This window comes from Nicotiana attenuata, chromosome 7 (assembly GCF_001879085.1).
Source record: "Nicotiana attenuata strain UT chromosome 7, NIATTr2, whole genome shotgun sequence".
Taxonomy (NCBI): Eukaryota; Viridiplantae; Streptophyta; class Magnoliopsida; order Solanales; family Solanaceae; genus Nicotiana; species Nicotiana attenuata.
Window position 1 is genome coordinate 99,788,953 of NC_031995.1, and position 15,372 is coordinate 99,804,324.

General features: G+C 40.8%; 1 protein-coding gene across 1 annotated transcript; it reads right to left on the reverse strand.

The window, feature by feature from the left end:
* LOC109229568 (E3 ubiquitin-protein ligase SGR9, amyloplastic-like) lies at positions 12,199-14,455 on the reverse strand. The gene is made up of 3 exons (XM_019395051.1): positions 14,029-14,455; positions 13,293-13,435; positions 12,199-12,723 (listed from the first exon to the last, which is right to left on the reverse strand). The coding sequence occupies exons 1-3, from the start codon at positions 14,415-14,417 to the stop codon at positions 12,401-12,403; spliced, it is 855 nt and encodes a 284-aa protein (XP_019250596.1). The 5' UTR covers positions 14,418-14,455; the 3' UTR covers positions 12,199-12,400.

A 15,372-nucleotide genomic window follows, 5' to 3' on the forward strand; every position in this document is an offset into this window, starting at 1 on the left:
TTTGGGGGTTTCTTTGGCAAGTTTAATTTTGTGTTTGGACAGGGGTTCTACTTTAAAACCTTGAACTCTCAGACTCACTTCGAGTTGATGAACTGAATTTGAACTTTTTCTGCGTTTGTGATTTCGAAACTTTCTTGCTAGTCTTTCGTAATTAGCATGACATCCTTCTTGCTTGACATGTCTATGTGTTTTATATATGAGAGCTTCTCTTTCAAAGGTTTTGCCAACTGTTAATTGATTCTGAATCCCTTTAATGTTGCTTACTTGATTGTTACTAATTTTCCCCTAAATTAAACTTTCCTTTACCACTTTTCTGACTCGGTTCAATCGAACTAGGCTTTCAACTTGGTTCTTTTCCTGGCTGTTTTACTGATTCCCTTTCCTTGTTTTTCACAAATCAAGTACCACTAGACTTTTACCTTAAATAGTTTTTATGTATTTACCCTTTATTGTACTGCTTGGGAAAATATTCTGATTGACCCTTTCCTTAATTATCTTTACCCGTTGGAAATCAGAATCCCTTAATTGAAGGGAAATTGATTTTTAAGGTTATTTTCCTTACCTTTTCTTACTTACTTGCTGCACTATAAAAAGGGCCTTCCCTTTTATACTTTCAACAGGCCTCATTCACTGATTTTCGAATCACAAGCTCTCTTGCACTCTTTACTCTCTTCTGAGATCTTTTGCATTGCTTGCTCGTAATTTGGCTTACCAAAGCTTCTGCTTTTCATTTATTTTTCTGAAACTGGTATGTCATACTTTTGATTCTAGGATCAACTCCAATGTGTTTATTTACAAGCTTTTATGCCCATGCCTACTTTACTGCTTTGTAGAGTTCAACTTTAAAGTAATACTTATGTCTTGCTATCTGTTGCTGCAATGAATCCCTATCCCCATCCCCCTTTTATGTTCTTGGGATGTAGTTTAAGACATGGCAATATACAAAGTTATTGTCATGGATTAAAACTGGGTCCTTTGGATCCTAGCCTCTTTCAATTTCCCATACCCCCATTCCCTTATGTGTATTGAGTTAAGGTACAGCCTGGCAGCATCCAAGTTGCTGTCCAAGGCTGAACCTGACCTTCAAAAGGTCCTAACTCTTTAATTTTTAAGCTTACCGACTGGTCAGGGGTGTGCCAGCATTCCAGTTGCTGGGCATGACCACCAACCTGCCCTGGATCCCCCTAATTCCCTTTCATTGCACTTACACTTACTCCTAGTCTCTAAGTTCTGCTCCTCTCCTATGAGTCTTGCCTTGGGACCTTGAGTTCCCTCTGAACTTGGACATTTGAGGGCTGGCCCTTCCACACTGCACTATGTTCTTAACTCTGCAATGATATTTGGGGTGTAAGCATTGCCTGGAATTCTTGAAGTTCCTTGGAACTTTGACACATCCCAAATAAGAGAAAGGCTTTGAAAATCCGATCCTGGAAGTTGGTTTATCTCATATTATTAGACTTTGAGTCTGGATTAGGCTGATTAGATGTAGATGTAATCACTGATGTAATTTTATTATTCCTTCTGATTCGCTTGGTCTGTAATAAGCTTTGTAAATAACTTTGTAATAACTACTGGGGTATAGTGAAAGGGGATGGGACTGAATGCATGCAAAAGGGGTAAAAATCATGTCTATAGGATATTTACTCTTTAAAATTCTGCATCTCGCCTAAAAACCATGTTCATAGTGTTATCACTTTCAAAGCCTGCATTTTTCACATAGATACCATGCCCATAGATTTTCTGCACTTTGTAATAATACCATGGCAATAAATCGATAATGAAGCTCTGCATATTTTATAGATAATATGCCTATAGGACTTCCTGCACTTTGCATATACATTTGTCGAGTTAAAATTACTCATTACATATAGATGACTTGCCTATAGGATCTCTGCTCAAAATCAGTTACACCTAGAAAGCATGCCTATAGGAACTATCAACTTAATCAGAATCGCCACTCGTTCCTAAGTTTAAAATCAGTGGCAATTTGTTTAACACTCGTAGAACTTATAACTAATGACTTTTTGCAATCAGTTATTCCTCCGTCCCTGGATTAATAGATATCATGCCTATAGGCCCTGTTTAACATACAAATAGTTAGATAACTAATCAACTGTCAGTTTTTGGCAACTACATCTAAGCAGGACTAATTTGGACTCCCTATCTGGGAAATATGTGGTAAATCAATTCTTCATACGCTAATTTTAATTAATGACCTAAACAATATGTGTAAGACATGCTAAACAATTTGTTTCTTTAAGTGAGGAGGCCTACTTGAGCCTTTAATTGTTCTTATTTCCCCATTAACTGCTTTATGTATTTTGTTTGTCGCCCTAGAATTTTATCCTTTTAAAATCCCTGAAAAGCCAAGCTCCCTCCTTTTTAGGATTAGTAGTCCTAAACGCCTCTGGGACTGATAGGTGGGACGGGTAATAGCATGCAGTAGGTAACGATACCATTCCGCACTTAAATACCTTAACGGGGTGGGAAGGGTAGACATGGAGATGATGATCACATGATAACGCTATGCGTACGATTGATTGCCGGTGTTGTGTGGATGATCCATGTGTTTTACAAACCTAGGACCCCCTTTCCTTTATGTGACTTTGTTTAATATCAATAAAATTCTGTCTTTTCAACTACCCAAAACCCCTCTTTAATTTTACTGCATTATTCCTTTCCCCTAAATTTTTCTTCTTTGTTTATTCAATGTCTTGATTAATTTTCTGCATATAGACCCCCCCTCAAACAAATTGTAGATCATCTAGACCTTGATTCCAACATGCTTGTTACGTATCTATTTGTAACCCTTATGTGTGAAGTTATTTGTATACTTATTTGCATTAAAGTCACAACATAGCATGGCCGGGAACCACACTAGTGGATCTTGAGGGGTGCCTAACACCTTCCCCTCGAGATAATTTCTAGCCCTTACCCGAACTCTGGTTTTCAAAAATTCAAACTCTTAGTGTCCTAATGCACTTAATTATTAGGTGGCGACTCTTCAATTCCAAAAACCCAATTCCCACACGGGAATAGAGTTGTCTTCTCAAATGTCGTAAATCCGATTTCGCGAGAAAAAGAGGGCGTCGACACCGTGCACTTATTGCAGTTTGCTATGATTTCTTGTTGTTATTAGTTCAAGTGCATTACTTGTCTTATTCCATTATTTCTGTGATTCTTTACGTTGACATTTCCCTTTATCGTGACACTTGTTATTATTGAACCAAGGTGTCCTTGCGCAACGTTATGTTTTGAATTCATGCCTTAATTGCTTCATGATTATGTGACTTAATTGCTACGTGACATTCAACATATTAATTACTAAATTGCCTAATTGCCCCTTATAATCCATAATTAATTGCTACTTGTCATTAATTATTTTCCTTAGTGAATCATAATTTTCGTGCACCTGTTGTCTTATGAACTCGTATTAATTGTTGCATTTGTTAGAGTAAATTTCTTTTGGAGGAACTGTTGATTTAATGGAAATGGGAGCGGGTGTTACGCCTACCACGAGTGATATTGAAATGGGACCGGGTGGTACGCCTACCACAAGATATTGAGAAATGGGATCGGGTTGCACGCCTGCAACAAGATGGGTTGGATATGAAAGTTGCCTTATTCTTCGTTTATTGCTAGAAGTTAAATTGAGATGTACTCTTTATTAATCCTGATATTTTATTTCTAACTGTTGCCCTTGAAGCATGCTCCCTTCCCAAGCTTAAATTGTTATTTTCTTGCTACTTCTCCATTGTACTTGTATATATAGATATCTGCATAGGTTTATTTGGTGGTCTGGTCCTAGCCTCGTCACTAATTCGTCGGGGTTAGGCTAGGCACTTACCAGCACATGGGGTCGGTTGTGCTGATACTACACTCTGTGCTATTTTGCACAGATCCAGGCTTCGGACAGCAGTAGCAGTAGTGTGGGAGTAGGATTTCCGTCCAGCGAGACCCGAGGTAGCCTTGCAGGCGTTCGCAGGCCCCGACGTCTCCTTTCATCTATATTCTTGTTTCTTTCATGTATTTCTGGAGACAGTGTCGAGTTTATTTCTTTCAGTCCTTTATGTGTAGTATTCTTAGACCGTCTGTGAAACTGTGACACCAGTCTTGGGTGGAGGCTTTTGTTGGGATTTTCCGCATTTTTATTCAATTCTCTATAATATTGAGACTTCCACTTATTATTTAATTTCGTTACTTTTGTGTTATTGCCGATAGTTGTTAAAAGGAATTATGTTATTAATGGAAAGGTAATTAAAATTGGCTTGCCTAGCTCTCATTAGTAGGCGCCATCACGACTCCCGAGAGTGAGAAATCCGGGTCGTGATAATCCTGAATGATCTTAACCTTATCCAAGGCATCCTGTACTAAATCTGTACCCAATAAGCGAGCCTCCACTGGTTCAAACCACCCAACTAGTGATCGACATCGTCTACCATATAATGCCTCATAGGGAGCCATCTGGATGCTCGACTGATAGCTGTTGTTGTAGGCAAACTCCGCTAACGGCAAGAACTGATACAAAGAACCTCCAAAGTCAATAACACAGGCGCGGGGCATATCCTCCAAGAACGCTTGGACTGTCCTTCCATCTGAGGATGAAATGTTATGCTCAACTCGACCCGCGTACCCAACTCACGCTATACTGCCCTCCAGAAATGCCAGGTAAACTGCGTACCTCGATCAGAAATGATAGACACGGGCACACCATGAAAATGAACGATCTCACGGATGTAAATCTCTGCCAACCGCTTTGAAGAATAGGAAACTGCCACAGGAATGAAATTTGCTGACTTGGTCAGCCTATCCACAATAACCCAAACTGGGTCGAACTTCCTCTGAGTCCGTGGGAGTCCGACAACGAAATACACAGTGATACACTCCCACTTCCACTCAGGAATCTCTATCTTCTGAAGCAAACCACCAAGTCTTTGATGCTCGTACTTTACTTGCTAACAATTTAGACACCGAGCTACATATGCAACAATATCCTTCTTCATCCTCCTACACCAATAATGCTGCCGCAAGTCCTGATACATCTTGGCGCCGCCCGGATGAATAGAATACCGAGAACTGTGGGCCTTCTCTAGAATTAACTCACGAAGTTCATCCATATTAGGCACACAAACACGACCATGCATCCTCAAAACTCTATCATCTCCAATCGTAACCTACTTGGCATCACCGGACGCACTGTGTCCCTAAGGATAAGCAAATGAGGTTCATCATACTGTCGCTCCCTGATGTGCTCACACAAGGAAGACCGAGCAACTATGCAAGCTAAAACGCGACTAGGCTCAGAAACATCCAACCTCACGAACTGATTGGCTAAGGCCTGAACATCTAATGCAAGTGGCCTCTCACCGAGTGGAATGTACGCAAGGCTTCCCATACTAGTTCACTTCCTACTCAAAGCATCGGCCACCACATTGGCCTTCCCAGGATGATACAAGATGGTGATATCATAGTCTTTCAATAGCCCCAACCACCTTCTTTGCCTCAAATTGAGCTCCTTCTGCTTGAACAAATACTACAAACTCGTATGATCCGCGAACACCTCACACGACACGCCATATAGATAGTGCCTCCAAATCTTCAGCGCGTGAACAATGGCTGCCAGCACCAAGTCATGAACTAGATAGTTCTTCTCGTGAATCTTTAGTTGCCGTGAAGCATATGCAATAACCTTGCCACCCTGCATCAATACCGCACCAATTCCAATACGAGATGCGTCACAATATACTGTATAGGGCCCTCAACCTATGGGCAACACCAACACTGACGCCGTAGTCAAAGCTGTCTTGAGCTTCTGAAAGTTCGCCTCACACTCGTCCGACCATCTTAACGGGGCACCCTTCTGGGTCAACCTGGTCATCGCGGCTTCTATAGATGAAAACCCCTTCACAAACCGACGGTAATAACCCGCCAAACCCAAGAAACTACGGATCTCTGTGGCTGAAATAAGACTAGGCCAATTCTGAACGGCCTCAATCTTCTTAGGATCCACCCGAATACCCTCTGATGATACAACGTGACCCAAGAAAGCAACTAAACTCAACCAAAATGCACATTTCGAAAACTTAGCATATAGTCTCTCAGAGTTTGAAGAAAGATCCGAAGATGCTGCTCATGCTCCTCTTTGCTACGGGAGTAGATCAAGATATCATCAATAAAAACAATCACAAAGGAATCCAGATAGGGCTTGAACACCCGGTTCATCAAATCCATGAATGCTTCTGGGGCATTCGTCCACCTAAATGACATTACTAGAAACTCATAATGCCCGTACCGGGTTCGAAAAGCTGTCTTAGGGACATCGGATGCCCTAATCCTCAACTGATGGTAGCCAGACCTCAAATCGATCTTTGAAAATACCTTGGCACCCTAAAGTTGATCAAATAAGTCAGCAATCCTCGGCAATGGATACTTGTTCTTGATAGTGACTTTGTTCAACTGCCGATAATCTATGCACATTCTCATCGATCCATCTTTCTTCTTTACAAACAACACCGGCGCACCCCAAGGCGAGACACTAGGTCTAATAAAGCCCTTCTCAAGCAAATCTTGAAACTGCTCCTTCAACTCTTTCTACTCTGGCGGGGCCATGCAGTATGGCAGAATAGAAATAGGATGAGTGCCCGGAAGCAAATCGATACAGAAGTCAATATCCCTGTCGGATGGCATCCCCGGCAGGTCTGCAAGAAATACCTCTGGGAACTCTCGAACAACTGGTACAGAATCCATGGAAAGAACCTTCACACTAGAATCGTGGACATAAGCCAAATAAGATAGACAACCCTTCTCGACCATGTGCTGAGCCTTCATATAAGAAATAACCCTACTGGTAGAATGACCGGGAGTCCCTCTCTACTCCAATCAAGGCAACCCCGGCAAAGTAAGGTAACGGTCTTGGCGTGACAGTCTAATATAGCGTGATAAGGTGACAACCAATCCATCCCCAAAATGACATCAAATTCAACTATATCGAGATGTAGGAGATCTACACGAGTCTCAAGACACCCAGTAATGACCACACACGAACGATAGACACGATCTACAATAATAGAATCACCACCGGTGTGGACACATAAATAGGAGCACCCAAAGAATCACGAGGCATAACCAAGTATGAAGCAAAATAGGATGATACATACGAATAAGTAGATCCCGGATCAAATAATACTGAGGCATCCCTACTGCAAACTAAAACCGTACATGTGATAAACGCGTCAAATGGCAGCCTCAGGACTGGTTGGAAAGGCATAGCATCGGGGCTGGGCCCCACCACTCTGAACTGTATCCCGAGGACGGGCCTTGGCTGGCTGGCCTCCACCTCTAGCGGCCTGACCTCCACCTCTAATAACTCAACCTCCACCTCTAGCTATCTGACCCCTAACTCTAGCTGTCTGAGCGGGCGGTGGAACACCCGGTGCCGGGACCATGGCACGAGAACCCTAGGGCTGAGAACTACTCGATGCTCGAGGGCAATACCTAGCAATGTGCCTCGGATCGCCACAAGTATAACAAGATATCGGCTGTTGTGGCTGATGACCCTGAAACTGACCCTGGCGGCCTAAGTAACCACCCTAAAAACTCTGGAGCGGAGGTGCACTAATAGTAGAAGGTGGTGTACTGTAGGCTAGCTGATCGAAATACTGCATATGAGAGCCATGGCCACCTGGAGCACCGTGAGAAGCCTGAAGCGCTGAATGAAACAGCCTGGAAGGATGGCCTCTGCCAAAAGTACCCCGGCCTCCAGATGAGGTCCCACTGAATCCCCCGGAGTGACGAGGCCTCTTGTCAGACCCCTGACCACTCCCTTGAGCTAAAACCATCTCAACTCGTCTGGCCACATTGGCTGCATCCTGGAAAGAAATATCGCTCCCTGTCTCCTTAGCCATCTGCAACCAGATAGGCTGAGCAAGTCCCTCAATGAAGCTCCTCACCCTCTTTCTCTCGGTGGGGAGTATAAGAAGAACATGACGGGCCAAATCAATAAAGCGGGTCTCGTATTGAGTAACGAACATGCTACCCTACTGAAGGCGCTAGAGCTGCCTGCGATAGTCCTCCCTCAATGTAACAGGAAGAAACTTCTCGAGGAATAGCTGAGAGAAATGGTCCCAAGTCAAAGCAGGCAACCCAGCTGGTCTGGCCAAACAAAAATCCCTCCACCATTTCTTGGCGGAACCTGACAGACAAAAGGTAGCAAAGTCGACGCCATTGGTCTCCACTATCCCCATGTTCCGTAATACCTCGTGACAATTGTCGAGATAGTCCGGGGGTCCTCTGAAGATGTACCGCCATAGGTAGTGATAAAAAGTTTGGTAAACCTATCCCATCTCCACAAGGCCTCAAAGACATAGCTGATCCATTGCCGGTCTGAGCTACTACACCCGACAGAACTACCCCAACGGGCTAAGCTGCTGGAATTTGAAACTAAGGAGCCATCTGCTCCGGAGTGTGAGTAGCAGGAGTCTGGGCTCCTCCCCCAACCTGAGAGACGGCTGGTGCTACAGGCAATGTGCTGGCCTAAGCGACACTCTCCATAAGGCCCACTAGACGAACCAAAGCATCCTGAAGTACCGGGGTAGCGATGAACCCCTCTGGAACCTGAGCTGGCCCTACTGGAACGGTCTGGGTTGGAGCCTCCTCATCAAACTCTACCTGAGGCTCCGCCGCTGGTGCTGCTGCTCGAGTCCTGCCCCTGCCTCGGCCTCTAGCACGGCCTCGGCCTCGGCCTCTGCCCCTCGTAGGAGCTGCCACTGGGGGCTCTAGCTGCTGCTCGGGTGAAGAAGCGGTACGTGTTCTCGCCATCTGCGAAAGAATAAGAGTAGAGAGTTAAATTAGCATTGAGAGATCAAATCACACGACATAGACGAATAGAAGTGAAATTGTTCCTAAACTCTGTAGCCACTGGAGAATAAGCACAGGCGTCTCTGTACCGATCCCTCAGACTCTACCTAGCTTGTTCGTGAATTGTGAGACCTAGGCAACCTAGTGCTCTGATACCAATTTGTCACGACCCGGATTTCCCACCGTCGGGATCGTGATGGCGTCTAACTTTTCGGATGCTAGGCAAGCCAATAATTAAAGATTTAATACGCTAACCCTTGACCAAATCAGTAAATAACAGCAATTAAACCAAAATAGATTTAAAGAGTGAAAATTTTTATAATAATCCAAGTACTTACACGACTACCCAAAATTTGGTGTCACAATCCACGAACTTCTAAGAGTCACTACAAATACTGGCTGAAAGAAAATATAACTGTTCTTGAATTTAAAAGAAAACAGAAAACTAGGATAACTAGAAGGGGACTCCAGGGTCTGCGAACGCCGGTAATAACAAGTAAACACAGCAAACGAAAATGCACGGCATCACCCTTCGTGCTTTACCACTCAACCTCACCATGTGAATAATAGAAACGTGCACGGCATCACCCTTCGTGCTTTACCACACAACCTCACCATGTGAATAATAGAAATGTGCACGGCATCACCTTTCGTGCTTTATCACTCTTCCTCACCACATAAATAATAGAAATATGCATAGCATCACCCTTCGTGTTTTATCACTCTACCTCAACCAAACAGAGACATCAACAATAGAGAAATAGAAATGGCAACAACAAGTCTTACTTCGAAACTTAGTTCCACAATACCAATCTCAACTTTGGGTAAAAACCCCATCAATACCAAATTCCATAAAACATCATAAGAAACTTCTCAACACATTGATTAACTAGTCCACACATGAACAATATGATCAAAATACAACATTTCCAAGAATAAAGCTCACTCACATGTTATGACTTGACAAGAACGTATAGATACTCGTCAGCTTACCTATACATCGTACTCAACTTCCAAACACGTAACAAATAAGCAAATAACACATAACTCCTCAAGCTAAGGTTAGCCACAACACTTACCTCGCTCCTTCGGCCAAACTCAAGGCTCAATCACCGCTTTTCACTTCACACAAGCCTCCAGACCAATGGAATCTAGCAAATTATCAACCAAATAATTCAATCCAAGCCTTAGGAACTACCCATGATAGCAAGGAATTCAATTTAGGCCATTTTTTAAAAAGTCAACACCAGGGCCCACTTGGTCCAAATTCGAAATTCGGATCAAAACCCGATTACTCATTCACCCCCAAGCCCGGATATACAATTGGTTTTGGAATCCAATCTCAATTTGAGGTTTAAATCCCTAAATTTCGAAATCCCTAGTTCTACCCAAAAATCCCCAATTCCACCATGAAAATCCTAGATTCTAGGTTGAAATCTTGTTAAAAGAAGTGAAAGATTGAAAGAAATGAGTTAAGAATCGTTTACCTATGATTTTGGAAAGAAATGGCCTTTGAAAAATCGCCTCTTGAGGTTTAGGTTTTGAAAATTTGGGAAATGAATAAAAAATCTGGTCTACGTCCCTTTTACACAGCTGCAGATGTCGCAATTGCGACCTGAGCTTCGCAATTGCGAAGCTCGCAAATGCAAAGGGACCATCGCAAATGCGAGGTCCTTCACATCTCTACTGCCTTCGCAATTGCGAAGATAAGTTCGCAATTGTGAACATGAACCTCCGCAAATGCGACAAAATGATCGCATTTGCGATCACTGCTCCTCCCAGCTTTACTTCGCAAATGCGAAGAAATCTTCGCAATTGGAAGACTGTATGGCCCAGCTTCTAATCGCAATTGCGATGAAAGCCTCGCAAATGCGGAACATGCAGGGTTTGCAATTGTGATGCCTGATCTCGCAAATGCGAGATCAGAGGCCTGCAACAAGTTCAGTCATACCAGCAAAATTTCCTAAGTTCTAAAACACCCCGTAGCTTATCCGAAACTCACCCGAGCCCTCGGAGCTGCAAACCAAACATGCACACAAGTGTTAAAACATCATACGAACTTGCTTGTGCGATCAAATCGCCAAAATAACATCTTAAACTACGGATTTAACACCAAAACACATGAAATTCTTAAGAACACTTTTAAATTTTTATTTTCACAACCGGACTCCCGAATCACGTCAAATCAACTCCGTTTTTTACCAAATTTCACAGACATGACATAAATATTATATTGAACATGTACCAGGCTCCGGAACCAAAATACGGACCCGATACCAACGAGATCAAAACATTAATCAAATTCTTTAAACCATTAGATTTCCAATCTTATAATTTTCATCAAAAATTCATTACTCGAGCTAGGGATCTCCGAATCCGATTCCGGGCATACGCCTAGGTCCCATATTTTACTACGGACCCTCCGGGACCGTCAAAACACGAGTCCGGGTCCGGGTTTGTTTACTCAAAATATTGACCGAAGTCAACTAAAATCAACTTTTAGGCCAAAAATTATTATTTCATTAATTTTCCGCATAAAAGCTTTTCGGAAACCCGCCCGGATGAACACGCAAATCGAGGAGAGATAAAATGAGGTTTTGAAAATCTCGAAAAACAGAATCGAGTTCTAAAACATAAGATGACCCTTTGGGTTATCAGACTCATCACACACTAGTCCCACCAAAACATACACAAATTCAGCTAAAATAGAAGAATTAAAACTTTGCAGGAATCAGGATTATGTTGCAATAATACACCAAAACATACACAAAATGACAAAATGTCATGTTAAATAGGAAAACTCTACACATACTAAATAAAGTAATAGAATACTCAATTAAGACCACAAACCACCCAATTGTCAGTACATTCTCAGTAAAGGATAGCTATGCATAATCCCCTAAAACTAAATCTAGTTCTCATCAACTTTATCTAAATACCTAAAGTTGGCCACAAAGCAAAGACAGCCAAGAAAGCAACACATTTTGCTCAAACTATATTGTTTTTGGTTTTTCATCCTGTGTTCGAATTCAAATTATATTCATTGTCCATAAAGGTAAAAATACTCTCCATCTATCTCAAATTATATCACACTAGTTCATAAAATAGACAAATTTCGTTGGATTGCAGGTTTTGACTAATATTATTCACCTTTTACCAAGCTCATTTGAAATATACATTAATTTTGACGCGATTTTCAGTATCTGGCCATAAGTATTAATTCTAAGATGATGAAAATACTCTCCTTATAATTATAAAGCATCATTAATTTGATAGTCCCGTAAAGCAACCAGTCTCAAATCGAAATAAAGGAAAAAAGTTACAATAAATTGACTGTCATCATAAAAATATACTCTCAATATGTGACCATTAGTATTGATTGATAAATGGTAAATGAAGATCGCAACATAATTTGATCGGAAGAAAGAACCTATCAAAACTATTAGTATGTATTTCTACAAGATTTTTTTTTAACTCTTGGCTATTAATTAAGCTGATAAAGATTGCTACTAAAAGTTGATCCATGCAATTTTTCATGACTGAATTAATCAACTCCTACAAACTTTGCACTATCACTCGTCTTGACCACAACCTCCCACAACCGTCGGATCTCGGCGAAAACATCATCGGACGGTAGCTGAAACCGGCAACATGGACAAGTGTTCCTCGTTTTCAACCAAGGCAAAATACATATCCAATGAAACAAATGATGACATGGCAATTTACAAACATCTCTTCCTTCTTTCATCTCTTCTTTGCATATAACACACTCTCCCCCTCCGCCGCCACTCACTTCCACCGAGGGCAGCGCCACCACTACCGCCACCGATGTCGCCACTTCCTTCCTATCTTTTCCTCCACTACTATCTGCATCGACAGAGACGGATTCAGAATTTACAAGATCGATTATGAGTTCTTTGAAACTATAAATTTCAAAATAGTATTAAATAGTAGTAGAAAATAATGGATTCAATTGAACCCATGCCTCAAAGTACTATACATCCGCCGCTACCTGGCGGAGTAGAAATGACACCAAGTAACCATTCTAAAAGGCTGCTATTTAGGAATTAGCCATTGCGTCCCGAATTTCAATTTTTGCAGTTTCAAATTTTCGGGACAAAAATGTCCTAAATTTTCCTGAAATTAAGATTTTTAGTTTAAACTTTAAGGACAAAATACATACTGGTTAATCTCTAAACAGCATCCCTGAGAATGACTATCTGTGCACTTGCCCCCGGCGGATATACATGTCCAATTGGTATCACGGAACACTACTTCGTCGAAATATGTATATATAGATAATAAGCAAAATAAAAATATTGGGTGTAAATTTTAAAAAAGGACACCTCTTGTCATTATAATGATATATTCACTCGTTCACTTCTTTAAATATTGACACTGCTTACGAAAAATCCTGACATAAAATCACTGATTACCTGTATGATTCATGGCATTGATAAAGTTCTTGCATTTTGCTACAATCTCAATGAACTTCATTATGACTTCTCTGTTAGAGCTCCTAATGGTAGAAAGTTTTAGCGCGTCTTTGGCTATGTATTGACAAAGAATAAGGCGCCACCTATTAGGAAAAAACATATAAAAAGATAGAATTAATCAAAAGAACACTATATATTTTGGTAAAATATACAGACAAGTTTTTGTATGGCAAATTGACTTAGCTACTTCTCGAAAAAAGGCATGAATTTATAGGGTTGGAAGAAGGTTATTGATCAGAACTGTCATCATATATCATGATTCATGGAAATAAAATGTACATTCATAGTTCGATTCAAGTTTCAAATAAAACAATTAAAATATCAAGTATTTTAATGAAAAGCCTCGGGGTCATTTGGTACGATGGATAAGCAAAAATAATTCTGAGATGAACATTTAGTACTGTCTTATCCCTTGTTTGGTTACTAATCCTGAGATAAGTTATCCCAAGATTAAAACTAGTACCAGGATAATTTATACATACCAAAGGGTGAAATAGCAATCCTAGGATAAAACGGTAAAAGTGACAATCGCAAAATTAATACGACATGTTAAAAAGTCCATAAGAAATAATACTAGGATAACTAATCCCAGCATAACTAATTTCAGCATAACTCGTCTTCAAACCAGACGACCCCTATATTACTTCATATATATTACAAACTATCTAACGCGCACCTGGATGGAGGGAGATCGAGTGCTTCTGGATCATGTTGGCGGAGTTCACAGAGCAAGAGGAGGAGGAGAACGGCGTCTAAATCGCGGAGTTTCATAGAGGTGGTGGAGGGTGGTGGCAAGATTGTGTTATTGTTCATGAAATGAGTGAATATTGCAAGTTTGGACAATAGGTGTTTGGCTATGAGGAGAGACTTATTGTGTAAGGAGAGGGAGTGGAGGTGGTGTAAGGTGAGAGAAAAGAGGGTGGGAGAAGAGAGGAGAGAGAAAATACGGCGGTGATGGCGGTGGTAGAGGGCGGAGAAGTAAAGTGTTAGATCGGAGAGTTGAGGAGGAGTAAAGGTGGAAAGTGTAGACATGATTATGGATTCTAAGGGTCTTTGATCTTTCATTATGGGATCATGTGCTTTGGTGGGAAAGGTAAGAGTTTTTAGAACGTGTGGGCTATATAGGCACTGACTTTGTAATTCTTTTTCAATATTATTATCATAGATCAAAGTGAAATATAATGTAATTATTTTTATATTATTAATGTAATTTAATGTGTCATTATATTGAGTATTCTTGGATTTTGGAGTGTCCATTAAGGGCGCTAGCGCATACATGGGGTGATCATCACTACCTTCATTGCCTGCTCCTCACTTCTTGACGCAGTAGAACTAGAGACGGATCCAAGATATAAAAATTGCAGGGACACCGTCAAAAAAAAAAAAAAAAACACATACTAGAGTCAAATCAACCTCTAGTGTAAAAGAATGCAACAACGATGGACTCAATATGTCTGAATTTTTCAAAATATAATCAACCTTATATTTTGGATAGAAGAAAAGTAACCATCCGTATGAAAATAATATAATTATGATAATTCTTTTAGAATGAATACATAAATATATAAACGATTCTAACTAGTGGGAAAGTTAGGATTTTTTTAAGAACGTGTGGGCTTTAGAGGCATTGAGTTTGGTTGCCAAATCACGCAAAACTCTCTTTACATACTGATTATCATCATATATCAAAGTAAAAATATATGGGAAATTACCAGCTATGTCCATTTATAAGTAGCTCATTACAAAAATTGGCCAATTGATAAAATATTACTAATATTAGCCAAATTAGCCAATTAGCTATTTGAAGCAAAAAAATATCAAATTTTTGCTTTGTTTTGAGTGGGTGTTATTAGAATAGATTGGGCACAACTTAAGGAGCTTGAATCTCAATTTTGGGATGATTTGGTGAAGTTTTGAGGTGGTTTGAATTGAAAATTCGACGTAAAAACTGAAAATGAAAAAAAAAATGATATGTGTATCATTTGTGTATCATATTTGTATCAATTGTGTATCACATGTA

Excerpts from the sequence above, each read along its gene's own strand:
- LOC109229568 (XM_019395051.1), bottom strand. The coding sequence starts at position 14,417 with ATGAAAGATCAAAGACCCTTAGAATCCATAATCATGTCTACACTTTCC. Across the intron at positions 13,436-14,028 it reads CTCGATCTCCCTCCATCCAG|GTGGCGCCTTATTCTTTGTC; the intron begins GTGCGCGTTAGA and ends TTTTCCTAATAG. Across the intron at positions 12,724-13,292 it reads CAATGCCATGAATCATACAG|ATAGTAGTGGAGGAAAAGAT; the intron begins GTAATCAGTGAT and ends CTGTCGATGCAG.